Source organism: Enhydra lutris, unplaced genomic scaffold, assembly GCF_002288905.1.
Source record: "Enhydra lutris kenyoni isolate GAN:26980312 unplaced genomic scaffold, ASM228890v2 scaffoldscaffold65, whole genome shotgun sequence".
Taxonomy (NCBI): Eukaryota; Metazoa; Chordata; class Mammalia; order Carnivora; family Mustelidae; genus Enhydra; species Enhydra lutris.
Window position 1 is genome coordinate 7619647 of NW_019154149.1, and position 20360 is coordinate 7640006.

The 20360-nt window shown below is 44.2% G+C and overlaps 1 protein-coding gene across 3 annotated transcripts in view; it reads left to right on the forward strand.

The window, feature by feature from the left end:
- Positions 1 to 3613: 3613 nt before the first annotated feature.
- Positions 3614 to 20360, forward strand: part of LOC111158945 (ATPase phospholipid transporting 11C) — a 188197-nt gene continuing 171450 nt past the window's right edge. For all 3 annotated transcript variants that reach the window (XM_022521289.1, XM_022521287.1, XM_022521288.1), the window contains exon 1: positions 3614 to 3802. In XM_022521289.1, coding sequence (XP_022376997.1) covers positions 3776 to 3802 — 27 coding nt within the window. In that variant the 5' untranslated portion in view covers positions 3614 to 3775. The remainder of the gene's footprint in view (positions 3803 to 20360) is intronic.

Sequence of the window (20360 nt, forward strand, 5' to 3'; positions counted from 1 at the left end):
AGTGTATGTAGTCAAGACGGTAATAAGGACGGAAGACTGCTTCCTCAGAATTCCTACCTGCAGGAGACTGGGGCTTCTGCTGTAGTCAGCTGATCCACCGCAAGAGCTGGTGTTATATACCACGGCTTCTGACAGTTTAGGCAAGAGGAAGTTAGTTTTTGCGGTTCTGTTTATGCAGTTGGCCAAATGAAAAATGCTGGCTGATGGGTTTGCTTTTCATAGTCATTGACAACAGCTTTCTACAACACCTAGGTTTTCTTTGGAAACTGTGAAGAGGTACTGAAACGAAGAAAAATAATTTCTTCTTGTCTTAAAGAAGCTCACAAAGGAAAGGAAAGTAATATGGAGTAGTAACTTTAATTGCACGTTGGGTTTGGATATGGGAAAAAATTACCTTGCATCAGTTTTGTGTTTTGCTGAGCATGTTTTGATTTGTGTATTGCATTTTTATAGTCAAGCAAATCAGTCTGGACCCATGAGTATAGGTGTTGTGAGGAAATAATTAGGACATTATCAGAATTATATCAGAATTATAGTAACAAATAACAAATGAAAATCTGATATATTGCTATATCTTGGGGGATCCTAAATACCTTGCTTTTAAGCTGGACAACATAGAATGGCATGTGACATAATACACAATGGTGTGTGAGAAAATAGTGTGAAATAATTTCTAGTTCTTTAGTTTTTTAATTTATTTAAAAAAAATTTTTAAGTAATCTCTACACCCAGTGTTGGGGGGTGGTTCAAACTCATGCCCCGGAGATCAAGAGTCATTTGCTGTATGGGCTAAGCCAGCCAAGCACCCCTAGTTCTCTAGTTTTTTCAAAAGTTGATCTGTTTGAGAGACACCTGGCTGACTCAGCCAGTAGAGCATGGGACTCTTGATCTCTGGGGTGTGAATCTGAACCCTCCCCCCACAACACTGGGTAGAGAGATTTCTTAAAAAAAAGGAAAAAAAATTTTAAAGTTGATCTGTTTGAATCTGTAAGTACATCTTTTCCTTTTTTAAAAAACAAAATTGTATATGGAAAGATATTACTTACTATTTTCTAGTAAGTACTTGGCATCTCCAACGTCTAAATTCATTTTCTATCACCTATTTTATTGATAAGTATGTATTTTATTGATAAGAATTCTAGACTTATTCTTAGAACAAATGATAATCACTGCTTCCACCTCCAAATTCCAGTATCTAGAACAGTGCCTGCCACATAGTAGGTGTTCAACAAATAATTAGTGAATTAAATATTAGTTGCCGTGTTCAATAAAGTAAAGCCAGAAAATAAACCCTATTCGAAAATAAATCTTTGAAATAGTAGAGAACAAAACCTTAATCAATTTTGCCAATAAAATAAAATATCCTACTATCTGATTAGCATATATCTAACCTAAAATCTTAAAAATCATTAGATATAGCCTCAAGTGTGAACAAACAGAAGGAACCATAACAGGGAAAGAATTGGGAAATGTTTCCAATTGTATTGCTCCTTGGCAATCAATACAATTTGGTAACATACCTTGGCACTTGGTTGGGGATGGGCTACTCATTGCTCACAGAATCAAGTTCGAACTTCATAGGGTGTTTCTGAAGATCCTTTTGGGTTTTAATATTCTTTTGGGCAGCTCCACCCACACACCCCAGGCGTCCGCCAAGACCGTGTGTTCTTTTTCTTAACTTGCACTGCGCCTTTTTACCGACCTCTCTCTCGGCCTGAACTTTGCCCACTGGGCTCCTTCGGCCCCACACCCTCTACAACCTTCCCACGTTGCAAGGTCGAGTTCGATCTCCAGAGCTTTCAGGGAAGCTTCTCCAGCCCCTTTTCAAATGCAGTATGGCTCTGCTGAATTTCCCCCAACCCTTGGAGCCTCTACTCGCAGTCATTACTTTCAAACGTGGGTTTTTGCCTGTCGCTACCTCTCCCGTCCCCCATTGGATTGCAACCACCTTGTCGGGGAGGTCTTTTGAGAAGTCGCCGTGTCCAGCCCCTCGCACAGTGCCTGGTGCAAAGGAAATGCCCAGTAAAGTTTTGTTGAAACGAACGTAAGCTCCAGAGAGGAAAAGAAGCGCCTGTGCCCAGCAGCAAAGGCCCTTCACGACCCGAGGGGAGGCCTGTGGTGTAGCTGGACCCTGCCCCCAGCTCGAAAGTGGCAGGAGAATGTGGCGCGGCAGGAGGCTCGAGTGCATGTCCACTCACTACTTGTTTCATCTTCACTCCCATGGAGGAATCTGGAAGTTCCTCTCCGGCAGCCTCGGGGCAAGCTGGCGGGGCGGCGCAAACCGGCTGAGGTGGGGGTTGGACTACCCGGTCTCCTGGCAAATTCTAGATTCGGGTTTTTTTTTAATTTTTTGAAGTTTCACAAATTCCAGCTCTAAACTAGGAGCTGAGCGTGGAGAGGGTTTCCTGAAGCATACATGTCGAGACCCAGGGAAGGCTCCCGGCATTCAGGGCTTTGCCTCATTTATTCTCCTCACAGTTCTCACCGCGGGACTTTACCGAACACTCCGGGCCACCTCATCCAGCCGGTGCCGAGAATCGCCTTTCGGCCCAGCGGTCTCAGCCGCTTCCTCCGGGCAAACCCCGTCCGGGCGAGTGGGGGAGCTCCCAGCCCGCAGTACGAGGCGAAACGGGGGGCACGGTTGGACTACAATTCCCAGGATGCTCTGGGAGGTGCGCAGAGGAGGGGGCCAGGGGGAGGGGTTTGGGGTGGGGGGGCGGCAGGGAAATCCCGCCCCGCTGCGCAGCAGCAGCGACACAAAGCCTGACTTTACAACCTCATAGAGAAAGTGGAAGTAAGACGGCTTAGGTGGGGAGGCAGGACGGGAGGAGGCACTGGAGGAGGGAAAGCCGCGTAGGTGGGCGCGGAGCGAAGCGAGGGTAGTGGGAGACCCGCGCCTTTGCAGATGAGGAGGGGGCGGCTTTCATAACTAATCCCCCCGCTCCGCCCCGCCCGCGCTGGGGTCTCCACAGTGCCCTGCCTGTCCCCACTCCTCCCCGCCGCGGAGCGGGGAGTCGGGCTGCCTCGCGTGCTCGGGGCGGGCCGGCGGACTGCACCGTGGCTCTCCAGCCCGGGTGCGGGACGAAAGCGCGGGGCGGAGCGGCCGCCGCGGACCCAGAAAGGGCTGCGAGCGAAGCGGTGCCGCGGCCGAGTTAGGGCCGGGGCAAGGGAGTAGTGTGGGGCTGAGGAGCGGTGAGGCGCGGGGTGCCCCGGGAGGGTCCCCCGTGCCCCAAGTGGGGCGGAAGCACGCGGGCTAGCTGCCGAGGCCGGCGGGGAGGGAGGGCGGGCGGTGGCGCTGCGCCGGGGAAGAGTGCAGACAGCGGGGTGCCGAGCCCGGCGCAGGCGGAGAGATTGGGGCGCCCCCCTCCCCGCGGGTGGAGCCTAGTGCTCCTCCGCCTTCCCTCCCCCGCGCGCCAGGCTCGCCTTCTCGGCGGGCTGCGGCGGGAGCGGCGGGGCGGCGGTGCTGGGGCCAGACCAGGGGGAGCGGCGGGGCCGCCGCCCCCGGGACGGGCGGGCCGGGGGCGGGCTGTGAGTGAGGCGGGGCGGGAGCGGGGCGGTGGGGCGGGTGGGGGGGGCAGCGGGCGCCAGGACGCGAGGGCGCGGGCGGCTGGGGGGCGGGGGAAGCGCGGAGAGCCTAGGAGGGCAGGCGGTGGCGGGGCCGCCCGCCTCGCGGACAGCTTCACGCCGCCGGCCCACGCCGCAGTGTGTTTTGTGGACGGCACCTTCCCAGACCGCCCAGTAGAGCCCAGCTCGGCGCCCGGCAGCCTTCGTCGCGATGTTCCGCCGGAGCTTTAATCGTTTTGTAAGTACACTCGCTGCGGCTCCACGCGTGCGGTTTGCTTGCTCGCCAGCCCTTCGCTGGGTCCCCCGGAGCAGTCTTCTGAGGGGATCGTTGCATCCCTGGGAGCCACCACCACCACCCTCTTTTAGATTTTTCACTGAACCACGTTGCCCGGGCGGCCGGGGTGGGGAGGCAGGTAGGGCTCCCGGAATCCCCCCTCCCCCCGGACAATTTAACCAGAGCTTCCCGGGGTGTAGCAAACTCTGTCTCCGACGGGGGGCCGCCCTCCACCCGGATGGTGGTGGGTTTCGTGGCGGGGGGGGGACCGGTCCAGGGGCCCCTCGGTTTGCCAATTAGCCGAAGATGGCGTTTTATTACCAGGGAGGTTGCTTTCTTTTGTTTCCTCTGCCACGAGCACATGGAGGTAAACCTAGACCTGTCACTGTGTCCCAAAAAAAGACCTGGAGAGTGAGGGAGCTGGAGGCGAGGGCAGGACTCGGCGTTGTCCGGGGATCGGCCAGTCGGGGGGTCTGCTGACCAGAGGCCGAGCAAACTTTGGAGACCCCGCCTAAGAAGCTCACCTTTAGGGTATAATAAAAGCGAAGGCAGCTGTCAGGGTGGGTTGGGTGAATGTGGAGACCGCGAGGAGGCTGCACCGCGGCGTTTTGAAACCTCACCGAGCACCGAACGCCCGGTACACCGAGCCCGTTGAGAAAAGGCAGGCTCCGGCTGGATTTCTCGGTCCACGTTTACCCGCTTGCAGATCCCCAGAAAAGGGGAACTGCGTTTCCGTGGGAGTTTGGCATTAGGGAAAAGCGATTTCTAGCTACTGACTTTTTTGAGTAACCTGTTTACTCCTAGAGAGTACATTAAGAATGGAGCAAAGCCGGGACCATTTACTTCTATGCTGCTATTTGTAGCAACTTCCTTAATTGCAAGATGAGGTGGCGGGAATAGGATTTTATTTCTGCCAGTGATGTGAAGGAAAGGGCTCATCTGTAAATTTTGATTTTTCAGTCGTTCAGAAAAATGGTTCAGTGCTGTGCGCTCTCACCCACCCCCATTAAAATATATGTTTGAGAACTAGTCTATTTCACTCTTTTCGTGTGATTATTCCTTATCAAAGCATTGCTGACATTTTTCAGGCGTCGGATGAATTTGCTCTCAGTTTTTTCTGCATTTGAAACTTTCACAAATGAACCCTGGCTAAAAGAAATCATTGTACATCCCTTTTGAGGGTATTATCACAGTAGCGCTATGTTAATGTTTTTCTAAATGTTTACCTCACCCAGAAACCTGTCTTATGAAATTGGAGATTACATGTGGCACAGAGCAAAAGAGGTTGTACATATCAAGAATCTTGAAATCTGTAAGAATTGACTTGTACTGGATGCTTTGCCAAAGCAAGTGACTAAAATTGGTTTCTCACATTTAGCCTGAGAAGGTAAAAAAGCATTGTACTTCATAGTTCTATTTCACATAGATTCTTGTGATCCTGGAGTGTTGTTTGGGGCTGACAAAAAGGGAAAGGTGACAAATAGAGCTAATTGTAATAATTAGAGAAGGATAATCTTTTCCCAGGGCACCCGAATAGTCGAAAACAACTGGACTCTGGTTCATAATGGATTATCTTAAAATTGAGATGCTGACATCCCCAGTTCTTTTTTTTAAGGATTTGAGCATTTGAGAGCATACTACCCCAGTGCTGGTCTCAAAGCCCCCTTGGCTTTTCTTTCGCTGAGAGTGATCTGCATCGTATGGGAGTCTGGTCATTAAGCAGGGCTGGCCCAGGAGGCAAGGGCATGCAGTAGAATTTGCAGCAGTTGTGAGGAGCTGGCCTGCAGGTTTGAGGCTAGTACTTTGCATCCCCAACCAAGATCTCTGCAGAGAATCACTTACGCTCACACTGAAATGAGCTTTGACCTCATTGTTTGCCTGAAATACCCGACTGCTCACATTTTCCTGCGCAACCATGACTATGGTAAGTCTTGGGAAGCTGGAAGCTTCTCAGGAGTTGTATCTGAGCTGTAGGCCTAGGGCAAGGAATTAATCTGCAAACCTTTGCACTGGATTTGAAATATGCTATTAAATACTCCCCTAAAGAATGACTTCAGAATTGGGGAAGGGGGCAAATTTTGTCTCCCCTAGATCAGTAAGTCTGCACTGGCCTCAGCTTTTGCCTGGTAGAGATTATTTGACGAGCACTCCCATTGAAACCACTAGAAGGCTACAATTCAAGATTCAGGTTGGACTTTGAGACTTGCACAGCAATGTGGATGTGGTCCAGGTTGTGTGCTGTCTTATGATGGCTTTCATATTTCAGAAGTGGGGCTGTGAATTTGTTTAAAAATTAAGCGGTTTTCTGTGTGTTACCTGTCCGTGTCTAAAATTGACTTTGAACATGACACATTACAGTTGTGTTGATTGTAGTTGTTGGTCACTGAAAACTAGATACATGTTGCCATAGGGCTTTACATTTTAAACCTGAGGTGGGAAGTAAATACCTCTTGGGAGTTAGCGTCATCTTCTACAGCTCAGTAGTGTTTGCTGAATCGTCTTAAAAATACCATTTATTTCCTCAGGTTCTCCAATTTCAAGCTAAAAGAAATAGCACTTCATTGTATTTCTTAAAGATATGGCCTTGACTTCATTGCCATTCATAATCGACTTCTTTTATTTTCCCTGATGAATTATGACTTTCCTTTTGACAGTTTCGAGGTAGAAATTTGGTTGACAGTTTCGAGGTAGAAATTTGGTGGATTTGGTGTGGGATCTTAGGGTTTAGGCATGGAGGGGGTGTCTTAAAAGATTTAAGAGTTGGGTATCTGAGTATAATAAAAGTGCCATCCGTTCCCAGTCAGTATCTCCATTTTCCATAAATATAATAAAAAATAGTAGCTTTGTCTCTACAACTTATTTCCTTTAAAGACATGTCTAATTGGAAGTCTGGACTAGTTGAGACTTAGGGGGTCAGGGACTTTTATGTTATCCTTTTGCTCTTCATAAAATTCCTAGGATTACAGTAGCATTTTCACATGGGTTTAAAGGCTTAATGAGAGTTTAAATAACGAGCGTTAACCACCCCCATTTTTAAAAGATGTTATTTTTACATAATTTTCACACCCAACGTGGGGCTCCAACTCACAACTCCCAAGATCAACTGTGGCATGCACCCACCAACTGAGCCAGCCAGGCGCCCTGACCCCAGACCTTTTTGACATTATTTCATGCTAAAGATTCAAATAATACATTCCTTGATAAAGTAGATTCAGGGGAGTTGGCCAAGTAGATACCGTCAATTTAGCTTATCAGAGTGATATTAAACAGGCATGGATTTCTAGGTCATTGATAAATGAAAGCTTAAATTGTGAGTGTGAAATACTGGAAAACATTTGTCTCTGATTCTAGAAGCTCTCAAACTGCTTTGGTTCCATGAAACATACAGCTTATAGTAATATCACAGAAAATGTCGTCGGATCAAAGAAGCCCAGCACTGGAAAGCAATTAGACTGCATAAGGTGGAATGAAAATTCAGAATCAGACCAAAAATATTAAAAATAGTGATATCAGTAGCTAATTTATTACTTTGAGTCCAAGGCAAGGCCAGTCCAGTGAAGCAATTTTGGAGGCAGTAAATAAAATAATTCCGGAATTGCTGTTCGGTTTCCTTCTTTCCTTCCTTTTTTTTTTTTTTTTTTTCTTTTTGGAGCAAGAAGGTTCTCGGTTTCCTCCTTCAGTTATCAAGGTAATTAAGCTTTTGTTGTCATCCGTCCCCCCCCCCCCCCCTTCATTTTACTAAAACCCTTGGCCTGACATTGCTGAGCCTGGAAAAAAAATTTTTTTTTGAGCCTGGAAGATATTGATGAGTTCATTTTATTATGTTTAGACATTTATTCAGGTGTGTGTATTGCAGTATTTTTGCATGCACACAAACCTTATAAGTATACACACATTTGGTCTCTGTCCCTGTTTCTGGCACAGAGCTCCTAAAATCCTAGGAATTTCCTGTGATAAAAGCAATAAAAGTGTCTTTTTTATGTTAATGAAGTGACTTTTGGAAAGCCCCTCTGGCTGGGGGGACTGGTTGCCTGGGGATCCAACCTTGTGATCAGAGGGTTGGAACTTTGAGGCCCACCCTCTGGGGGAGAGTAGAGGGCCTGAAGATTGAGTTCTATCACCATTGGCCAGTGAATTAATCAGTCCTACCTCTAACGAAGCCTCCATAAAAACCCAAAAGGACAGGGTTTGGTAGACCTTCCAGGTTGGTGAACATGTGGAAATTTGGGGAGAGTGGTGCACCTGGAGAGGACACGGAAGCTCCGGGCCCTTACCCCAGACCATGCCCTGTGGTGCTCCTCCATCCAGCTGTTTCTGTGTTTAATCCTTTTATGGTGTACCAGTAAGCTAGGAAAATGTTTCTCTGAGTCCTGTGAGTGGCTCTAGCAAATTAATAGAAGCTGAGGAGGAAGCTGTGGACTTGTGTCTGGAGGCTGAAACTCAAGGTGGGGGTCTCTGCATCCTCCAGTTGGCAGTCGTGTGGTCAGAAGTACAGATGGTCATGAGGACTTGGGACTGGCGTGTGAAGTATAGGGAAGTGTGGAGCGATCTGATGCTGTCTGGGTACTTTTCAGAATTGAGTTACATTGTAAGACACCATAGCTGGTGTCTGGTCTGAGAATTGCTTTTTGGAGTGGAGGGACACCCCTTCTCCCCCCGCCCACACACATATTGGAATTGCGTGATCAGACCTAAACATTGGGGTATACCATATACTGATTATCAATTTTCTAAATAACTAGAATAAATACATCTGATGCTTAAACTCTACTGACCGTAGTATAATCTTTATTAGATGATTTATGTTATTTTATGATCTTGCAGAGCATTATTTCGTTCAGCAAATATTCACGGAGCACCTACTGTGTATAGGGCACTATGATAGGCCCTGTGGACACATGGGTGAGCAAGTCAAAGTCCCTGTCTTCAGAATCTTTAATCATCATTACATGCATGGCTGTAGGTACAAAGGACATGGTGACTACCCTATGTCTAACACATTTATAATGTACCATGAAGCTTGATTTTCATGAAGAAGTTACTGTTGTATGCTTACTTGCCTTTTTTTTCCTCTACTGAAAATAGTGTACAATCTCAGTTATATCCGGGTTGTTTGGATTGCAGATTAAAAAGGAATTTGTTGTGTTTGACCCTTCAATGTGACTGATGCATGGCATACTGCTCCTTTGCAAATAGATGCTAGTCTGATTCTGTGTAAGGTAGGAAATCTATTTTTGGGAAAAGTCACTATTACTCGAAATAAATACTATTTATTCACTTACTATTAAATTACATATTAAAAAGCCTGAAAACAAATTCTGTCCTTTTTTCTTGATTTTTTTTTTTTATTGATTAAGCAACATAAAATTCTGGAAGTCTTCTAAATACCTTCTGTAAAAGTTTACCGTTTGCTCCTGTTTATGACTAACGGCTCATAATTCAACCCTCTATTAGTGGGCAGTATTGAGTGCCCACAAATCAGGTAGTTTCCAGTGCTCTTAATGAACTTGTAGCAAAGGTGAGATTTGGGCAGGTGAAGCAGCCATTTTCATACTGATGCAGCTCTCGGAATGAGCTTGTTTTCTTCTTCTACCGGTTAACCACCAGCTGGGCAATGGGTTCAGCTTCCCTAAGTCTGGATGATATGCAAAGAACTAGCCCATGAGTGAATTCATATACTGGTTGATGGGAAACATCATCAAGGCTGATTGCTTGTCTAACATGGTTGATCAGTTCTCTCCAAAGAGGGTGAAAGCATGGGACACAAAATAAAAATACTGTTTTTCGTGTTTTTTTCCCCCATCAAGGAGGTGGAGTTTCTTATACATCTGTAGTGTGTTAAACAGATTAATCTTTTGCATCTGGAGTCTGAGATTGAGACTTTTCTGATTGGGTGGAGGGAGTCTCTGGGCTTCTGTAAGTGAGTTAGGTGCCGTTTTCAAGTTTGTTTCTGTTCATTTCACACTTAACCTTCTTGGCTTGGTTCAAGGGTGGATCAGTGGTGATTGTAAAATAAACATTAGCATGACTGCAGCGTATGTTAACACTACTGCAGTTTAATGATGAATGAGCACTCAGCACTGCAGATATGGGTGTGGGTTGCCCTATGCCAGCACACTGGCAGACAGCCCCTCGATTCTGCAGTGTATGGATGGATTGCTGGTTTGGCTGACTTCTTGATTATCTGGCTTATAGATAATGTTGGACTGTGGATATCCAGATCTGGGAAGTTAATCTGTATTTGTGAAGTACAGATTGCCATCAATTTTTTTTTGCCCCATATATATTTAATAGAATATAGGAGGATTAGTGAGGCCTATCCTGTTCAAGCATATTTGTTTTTTTAGCCTCCTTCATTATATATTGAAGTATTATGTTGGCTGTATTTTTCTAGTCTCTTCTTTGCCTAGGTATTACTGGAAAAATCAGAGTCCTCTTGATAATGATCTTGCAGCTAGTGTAGCTTCAAGTAAACAGTAGATGCTCAATAAATACTTCCGGTATTGTTTTGAACTGAATTGTTAACCCAGTCTGAATCTGTAGTCTCAGGTGAAAATGATCAGAAAAAAATAATATTTTTTTCATGCCTGCTTAAAAAGTAATCAGAAAAACTTTAGCATTTCTATGAGGCTGTTTTCTTAATTCCAAAGATTATCTTTAGCACCTCCCCCTTCCTTGGCCGTACATAAAAAGCTGTAATTAATGTACTGCCCTCAACTTCTAAAATTATAAGCAAATTTATATTCTTTTTGTTAAATGCCGTTCATAAGCTTATATTTTCTGTCGCCACCAGCACATCAAGTCTTTTCTGAAAAACAAAGCTGCAGTGTTAACTCTTCAAGAGCTGTATATCTTTTGACTTTCCTTGGTAAGTGCATTATTTTAATTCAGGATATCACTTAGTATTTGGTGCTGGGAATGTAAAATACTTTTCCTGTTTGCACCTCATTGCCATTGGTTGGTTGGATATCTGTAGCGAGAAGACAGCAGACCAAAGGAACTGTGGAGTTTAAGGGATTTGGAAGCAGTTTTGTTGTGAAAAGAGACTCAGCCTTGTTAAAGGGTTGGTGCAAGTTCTAGTTCTGCCATTTACTGCCCAGCTTGGGAAACTGGGCACATCAGTGCGTTGATCAAAATGTCATCTTTGGACTCCTTGCACAGGAATCACCTGGGCTGCTTTTGTAAACAGAGTCCTAGGACTCAAGCCTCCTGAATCCGAGTCTCAGGTGATAGGTCTCTGATAACTAACTGCCTTTTTAGCAAGCATTCCAGACGGTTCTGGAATTCACTAAGATTTCAGAACACCCATGACATAAACATTGAAATATTTATTTTCTGTGTACACGCTCTGTTCACCTGTCTCAACTTCACTTTTCCTCATCTACAGAATGAACGTAGTAGTACTTCATGAGGCTGTTGGGACAACGTTTGGTAGAGTTCTCCCCACTATTCCAGTTGTGTCAGACGTTCCCCAGCCACTCTCAGGTTTCATGGCTTCTTGGCAGAACTCGTAGGACTTAGCATATAGTTCTGCTCCCAGCTATGATTTATTAGAGCAAAAGGATACAAAGCAAAGTCAGCAGAGGGAAAGGGCGCATGGGGCCAAGTCTGGAGGAAACCAGGTGCAGCTTCCATGGTCCTCTCCCACCGGCGTCACACAGGTTGTGCTTAATTCCTCTAGCAACGAGTTGTGATAACTTGTATAATGTGTTGTCTACCAAGGAAGCTCATTAGAGACTCCGTGCCCAGAGTTTTTACTGGGACCTGGTCATGTACACGCCCCCTGCCTGGTATCTGCCAAAATTCCAGACTCCCAGAAGGAAGACAGGATTTAGCATAAACCAACAATTTAGGCACAACTGGCTACTCTTAACCATTTCGGGTGGTGGGAACCTTCCCAAGATCCAAATCTAGATCCACAGCTGGATACCAGCTTTGTAAGCAGGCTTTTTTTTTTTTTTAAGAATAGTCTCAGGCCTGCTCTGTTAACTCTTTCCTACACGGTACTGTTCCGAGATACTGGTATTTGTCAATGAAGGGAAATGACTTGCCCATGGTCGTCGTCCAGCTCAGCAGCTCAGCAGCGGCAGAGTTGAGGCCCGGACTCCCAGCAACCACCACCGCCTTTTGTTTGGGGCACGCAGCCATGCTTCCGGATTATGGGTCATCCTGTTTCATATTGTTGAATGCATTCACTTCTTGTCACTTGCAGGAGAAGAGCAGCCTGCCGCTGGGAACTTGATGCCCCCAGTGGGGGAGCCAGGAAGTATTGATGTTTCTGCCAGTTTAGCGTCAACACTTGCTGGTTTCCTCTCTGGAGCATCACCAAGTTCGTGGATTTTCATTTTTTCCTGACTTTCGGATTTTTGTTATGACCCCTTCCTCCTTGTTCCATTCATTTACCCATAGTCCCAACACTCATTTGCATCATTACCTCATCGCATTCTATACATGGCTGGCTGTTAACTCATAGGCAACTGATTCAAAAATTTGGGGGTGGGAGGTCACCCAGTTCCAAAGTGCAGACATTACTAAAGAGTATTTAGTGTAGGATGACTATATAGGGAAAACCTGCCAAAAGAAAAAACAAAGAACAAAATTCTTGGATTAATAAATGAATTTTATGGCAATATTTATAAATATTGTTTGCATCCAGGAGAGTTTTTACAGTCATGAAAAACCCCAGGGATATCTCTGCTTATTCTTAATTTTCAGCCCTTTTTTTTTTTTTTGCTGTTATCAAAAAGGAAAATTAATAATTGTTTATGATTTAGGCAAGGAATGAATCAGGAACTCGTACTGAAGGATGTAGTAATCCTCCAGATCAACAGGGAGCAGAAGCCAGGAGCGAACTGTCACAAATAAGGAACAGCTGGGTAGAGCAGATTATGTAAGCTACACCTGTTGTGTAAGCAGTGGGGATGTTCTTTAAGCTTCACAGTTAACGTAGTTTGCAATAATATGGATTAAGGGATCTATAGTATAGTGCACAATTAACTTTGGCTTCTTTTCCGAAAACATTTGTGTGAATCACAAGCTTCCTTGGTACACTCTTGCCTTCCTTGTGCTGTAGAAGTACGTAAGGCACAGCCCTCGTCTTCAGAACTTGGAGTCTGTTAGAGATGGAAGATCACATACAAGACCAGCCTCCTTATGAGGCATTTTGGTCATCAGTCCTCGCTGCTATCCTTTTATTTTATTATTTTATTTTTTTTTAAAGATTTTATTTATTTATTTGACAGAGAGAGATCACGAGTAGGCAGAGAGGCAGGCAGAGAGAGATGGAGAAGCAGGCTCCCTGCTGAGCAGAGAGCCCGATGTGGGGCTCCATCCCAGGACCTTTGAGATCATGACCTGAGCCGAAGACAGAGGCTTAACCCACTGAGCCCCCCAGGTGCCCCTGCTATCCTTTTATAGAGGCACACACCGTAAGTGCAGCCCACTTTCAGAAGGGGGCGCTGAATCTCACTCTGCCGGGGTGGAGCGGGGGGGCATTCGTAGAGGAGGTAGCCTATGAACTGGGTGGTAAGGGACCCAAAGTATTGAAATTCATGGAATTTTAGGGCCAGGCAACCTCATTACAGAAAGAAGCAATTACCGGAGAATTTGGACCAAGTTATTGCTTATGGGACTTAGAGCAGCAGAACCTGTCAACTTAGAGGGCACCGGTTCCACCTCCAGCTGCTAGAGAAAGACCACAACCTTGGTCTTCAGTGCCTTATGTTTGCTGTGGTGAAATTTAAACTTGAAAAGAGGGAAAACTAAAAATGGATTTCAGGCAGTGTTCAGTCTTCAAAACAATAGCGACAGGAATTTCCCTGTGGACTCTTCCGAAATCCATGACTCCAATGATGGTGGTTATCAGTCTTCTGATTTGGGGCAGGAGCAGTAAGGTAGGAGCCAGGATGGAGGCAGCTGGGGTAATATTTCAAGACACTGCTTCATGTAATACATGGTTATTTGTCCTGCTTATCTAATGAGTGCATACTTTAAACTTTTACTACGTGGGCACATTGTGGTAGAGGTTATTATCTCGAGTAGTGACGGTCATTTATAGGCATACCTCTCTTTATTGTGCTTCATTTTACTGTGCTTTGTAGATACCGTGTGTTTTTACAAATCAAAGGTTTATGGCAACCCTGTGTTGAGCCTGCCTGTTAGCACCACTTTTCTAACGGCACTTGCTCATTTTGTGTCTCTTGTCACATTTTGGAAATTCTCCCAGTACTTCAAACATTTTCATCAATATTATTTGTTGTGGTGGCCTGTGAAGTGATTGCGACTGGCTGAAAACTCAGGTGATGGTTAGAATATGTGTTTAGCAATGAAGTTTTTAGCAATAAAATTTTAAAATTAAGGTATGTACATTGTTAATGTTATTGTACACTTAATAGACCCCAGCATATTGTAAACATAATTTTTAAAAAGATTTTATTTATTTACTCGACAGACAAAGATCACAAGTAGGCAGAGAGGCAGGCAGAGAGGGGGAAGCAGGCTCCCCGCTGAGCAGAGAGCCCGACGCGGGGCTCGATCCCAGGACCCTGAGACCATGACCTGAGCCGAAGGCAGAGGCTTTAACCCACTGAGCCACCCAGGCACCCCAAACATAATTTTTAAAAAAGATTTTAAGTCCTCTCTACACCCACGGTGGGCACGCTCAAACTCACCACCCTGAGATCAAGCCTGCCCGGCACCCCAGTAAACATAACTTTTACATGCACTGGGAAACCAGAAAATTAATGTGACTCACTTTATTGTGGTATTTGCTTTATTGTTGTGGTCTGGAACTGACCCTGCAGTCTCTCCAAGGTATGACTGGATTTTAAAAAGATAGGGATCAGGCCTTGGTCCTTACAGTAACCTGTTTCACTACTGCTAGACAACATGGGTCTTCAGTAGACATTCACACTTGACCATGTCATTGTGTGTTACCGGAACACAAATTGCATCTTACTCCCTCAACCAGTGTATCTCCACACAATGTTGATGCACTTTTGTTTTTCTCATCACGACTGCTGACTCTCTTCCAAATGATCACCATCTCTTTCATATTTGTTCCTCCTTCAGTCTTCCTCTTTCAGTAAATGACATCATCCCTGACCCACTTGTTCTAGCTAAAAACCTAGCAGTCATCCTTAATACCACCTTTCCCTTCATCTCCCTCACAGCACATCTAGTAGGTTTGGTTTCTGAAAGAGCTCTCAAAGCCGTCCACTTCTCTGCATGTCCACCTCGACTGCCATCCAAGTTCAGGCTGCCACTGTCACTTTACCCAGGCCACTCTTGCCCTCTCCAATGTATCCGCCACGCAGCACCAGAAAGATCTTGTACAAATGCGTATCTGAAAGCCCTCAGTGACTTTCCTCTGCTCCCTGGATAAAAACCTGACCAGTATAAGCTTGTACTCTTTTTCACTGTTTTTTTTTGTTGTTCACTTTTAAAAATGGAGATATAATTCACATAGCAAACAATTCACCATTTTATCTTTTTTTAAGATTTTATTTATTTGAGAGAGAGGGAGAGCACGAGCTGCGGGTAGGGGCAGGGGAAGAGGGAGAAGCAGACTCCCCGCTGAGCCTAAGGCAGACACTTAACCGACTGAGCCACCCAGGTACCCCAACAATTCACTCTTTTAAAGTGTACGCCTTGTTTTTTGTGTGTTTTTTTTCCTTCAAGTTTTTGTTTAAATTCCAGTTATAATGTTAGTTTCAGGTATGGAATTTAGTGATTCATCATTAAGTGGATTTTAGCATATTAACTATTTTGTATAACCATTGCTACAGTCTAATTCGGGAACATTTTCATCACCCCACAAAGAAAACATGTACCTATTAGCTGTTAGTCCCAATCCCTCCCTCGAGGCCCTGGCAAACACCCATTTACTTAATCATCACTGTGGATTTGCCTGTTCTGGACATTTCGTGTAAATGGACTCCTACAATATTTGGTCTTTGGTAATTGACTTCTTTTATTTAGTAGGATGTTCTCAAGGTTGTTTTTTTTTTAAAGACTATTTATTTGACACAGAGAGAGAGATCACAAGTAGGCAGAGAGGCAGGCAGAGAGAGAGGGGGAAGCAGGCTCCCTGCCGAGCAGAGAGCCTGATGCGGGGTTCGATCCCAGGACCCTGAGATCATGACCTGAGCCGAAGGCAGAGGCTTAACCCACTGAGCCACCCAGGTGCCCCTCTCAAGGTTTTTTAATCCATGTTGTAGCACGTATCAGTACTTCATCCCTTTCTGTGGCTCAGTAATCCACTGAATGGATATACCACATTTTGTTGATCCATTGATCAGGTGATGGGCGTTTGGATTATTTACTTTATGGTCAATATGAATAATGTTGCTGTTTTGAACATTTTTGTACATGTTTTTGTGTGGGCATATGTTTTCAGTTCTCTTGGGTATATACCTAAGAATGGGATTGCTAGATTATATGGTAATTCTTTGTTTAACTTTTTGAGGAACTGCTGAACTTTCCCACAGCTCTTCCCCACTTACTTTTTTTTTTTTTTTTTTTTTTAATTTTTTTTTTTTTTTAAAAGATTACAAACAGTCAGAGAGGCAGGCAGAGAGAGAGGAGGAAGCAGGCTCCCTGCTGAGCAGAGAGCCCGATGCGGGGCTCGATCCCAGGACCCTGAGACCACGACCTGAGCCGAAGGCAGTGGCTTAACCCACTGAGCCACCCAGGCACCCCCCCACTTACTTTTTTTAAGAGAAAAAAAACTTGGGGGACGGTGCCTGTGTCGTGCCGTCAGTTAAGCAACTGGCTCTTGGTGTCCGCTCCAGTCATGATCTCAGGGTCATGAGATCGAGCCCTGCATGGGGCTCCACGCTAAGCTTGGAGTCTGCTTAAGACCCTCTCTCTATCTCTTTCTAACGCCTCGCCCCCTCTAAAATAGATAAATAAATCTCTTAAAAAGTTTTAAAAAATTTTAAAATTGTGGTAAAAAGCACATAACATAAACTTTACCATCCTAAACTTTTTTAAGTGTATAATTCAGTAGTGTTAACTGTAATCACATTCTTGTGCAACAGATACACAGAACTTTTTCATCTTGCGAAACTGAAACTTTTACCCATTAAACAGCAGCCCCTCATTTCTCTCATTCGCCTCAGCCCTCCTCCCCCCAAGCCCCTGGTGACTAGCATTCTAATTTCTATTTTATGAATTTAACTACTTGAGATACCTTGTATGAATGGAGTCATACTGTATTTTTCTTCTTGTGACTGGCTTTTTTCACTGAGTGTAATGTCCTCAAGCTTCATCCATGTGGTAGCATGTGACAGGATTTTTTTTTAAGATTTTATTTATTTATTTGATAGATTACAAGTAGACAGGCAGGCAGAGAGAGAGGAGGAGGAGAGCACGGAGCAGAGAGCCCGAAGTGGGGCTCGATCCCAGGATCCTGGGATCATGACCCGAGCTGAAGGCAGAGGCTTTAACCCACTGAGCCACCCAGGCACCCCGACTTTCTTCTTTTCTAAGTCTTTATACCGCATTTTTTTTTCGGATGATTAGTGATGTTAAGCATCTTTTCGCATGCTTTTGGCCATTTGATTATCGTTGAAGAAATGTGTATTCAAAGTGGTTTCCCAATTTTCACCAAGGTATTTGGGTTTTTGTTCAGTTGTTGCAGTTCTTTATATATTCTAGATATTAACCCTTATGTACTCTAGATATTAACTCTTTATCAGATATGTGATTTCCAGATAGGTTCTTTTATTCTATAGGTTGCCTTTTCATTTTGTTGATTGTTTTCTTTGATGCATAGAAGTTTTTTTTTTTTTAAAGATTTTATTTATTTATTTGTCAGAGAGAGTGAGCACAGGCAGACAGAGTGGCAGGCAGAGGCAGAGGGAGAAGCAGGCTCCCCACTGAGCAAGGAGCCCGATGTGGGACTTGATCCCAGGATGCTGGGATCATGACCCGAGCCGAAGGCAGCCATTCAACCAACTGAGCCACCCAGGCGTCCCGCATAGAAGTTTTTTAATTTGATGTCCCATTTGTCTTTTTGCTTTTGTTTCTTGGGCTTTTTAGTGATATATCCCAGAAATAATTACCAAATTCAGTGTGTCATGAAGCTTTTCCCCTATGTTTTCTTCTACGATGTTTATCCTTTTAGGTCTTACATTCAGGTCTTTAATCCATTTTGAATTGACTTTTGTATGTGGTATAAGAATCTAACTTCATTCTTTTCCATGTGGATATCCAGTTTCCCAGTGCCATGTGCTGAAAAGATTTCTTTTTTATTTGTTGAGAGGCCTCGGCATCCTTCTTGAAGATTTTTGACCATATACATGAGGGTTTATTTCTGGATTCTACTTTATTCCATTGGTCTGTGCGCCTGTCTTTACGCCTATACTATATTGTTTTCATTACTGTAGCTTTGTAATATCTTTTGAAATCACAAAGTATGAGGCCTCCAACTTTGTTCGTGTTCTTTTTTTTAAGATTTTATTTATTTATTTGAGAGAGAGAACAGGGGGAGGAGCAGAGGCAGAAGGACATGCAGACTCCATGCTGAGTCTGGGCCCCAACATGGGGATCAAGCCCACAACTGAAATCATGGCCTGAGCCAAAATCAAGAGTGAGAATTGTAACTGACTGAGCCATCCAGGTGCCCCTGTTCTTTTTCAAGATTGTGTTGGCTATCCAGGGTCCCTGGAGAGTGTATATGGATTTTAGGGTGGATTTTTCTATTGCTGCAAAAAATATTCCTCATTTTATGTGTTCTCTCTGCCGCAGGACCTTTGTATATATCATTTCTCTTGTCTGGTAAGCTTCTCTATGGCAGTCAGTGGCCTCAATTCTTACTCATTTCCCAGAGCTCAGCTTGATCATTTCCCCAAAGAAGCTGTCCCTGTCCTTCCCTCAGACATTGCCAGCTTTGCAGCTTCTCATAGCATTATGAACCTTTCCTTTATTCTCTTATCACAACTGGCTTTACATTTGTATATTAATTTCCTTTGCTAACATATTTAGTATCAACCTTCCCTCTACATAGTGTTTCATGAGGGTAAGAACTGTGACCATTTTTGCTTATTGCTGTGTCACTAATTCCTCAGTGCCTGATATAAGCCCTTAATACACGAGGATGGAAATAATCTTATTATTTTATATGGATCAAAATTTGAAATGGATTTATTATTTTTTGATTTTTCATTTTACCTTCCATATAGGCATTTGTGTTCTGTTATGGTGTGTGCGGAAATAATTTTTCCAGTCAGTGCCTTGAATTACTGATCCTTGGCATGTGATAACGTTGCAGGTTTGTGGAATTTAGTTGTAAGTTGTCCTTGTCTTCTTATCATTATAATAACAGTTAAAACCAGAGTGGTAAGTCCCTGGCATTGTTTTAAGTGCTTTACAAGCAATTGTTCATTATATGCATTTGCTTATTGTAGATAGGGTTTTCCAGAGAAAACAGATTGAGTAGGCTGTGTGTGTATGTGTGCGTGTGTGTTTACAGATATGTACATACCTATAGATTTAATGTTTAGTTTTACTTGTATGTATAAATGTAAATAAATTTCTCCATACATATATTAAAACTTCATAGGTATGTGTAGACATATAAACTTATTTTAAGGAAATGACTCAGGATTATGGAATTTGACAAGTCCTAAGTCCTGCAGTCAGCAACCTAGAGACCCAAGAGAGCCAATGGTGTAAAGTCTGAGGTGGGAAGACCTGACAACCAGGAGAGCTGACATGGAAGTTCGAATTCGAGAGCCAATGTTTCAGTTTGAGTCCAAAGGCAGGTTCAACCAATGTTCCAGCTCAAAAAAGCTATTAGGCAGGAGGAATTTCCCCCTTGGGAGCGGGGAGGTCTGGGAGGGGAGTCAGTCATTCTGTTCTCTTCAGGCTTTCAGTTGATTGGATGAGGTCCATTAGCATCCTGGAGGACAACGTGCTTTACTCTCTCTGCCAATTCAGATATTAATCTCATCCAGAAATACCCTCACAGACACACCCAGAATGTCTGACCAAGTATCTGGGCACTACATGTCCCAGTCAAGATAATGCGGACAATTAACCATCACACTTACGTGAACGTGTGAAGATGAATGAACAGTCTAAAGTGTATATACATCAAGAATGAAAGACCTTACCATAAATAACTAATTTGCTACCCTTTCCATCCATCAGATGAGGGGCTCAGACTGCTACACAGTCTTTAAAGGCTCAGCGAGTCCTAGAACTGGTAAAAAGTGCTAAAGGCCATCCGGTTTTACAGCCTCTTCATTTTACAGCAGAGGAAATGGACAGAGAGAGGACAAGTGGCTTGTCCAAGATTATTCAGTGAATGGGAATTCAGAAATACGGAATTCCGGGCCCAGCTCTGTCATCTATGTCTTCCTATTTCCTCTTCTGTGAACTGTGAGGGCTCTTGGGTCATCTATATTTAAGTTTTCTCCTAGCTTTATAATTGTGTAGTATATGTTTTAAGCTTCACAGTCAAGCAGTGGAATTTTTTTAATGTTTTCTGTTGGGTTGTTTATGAGTGTTATTCTTC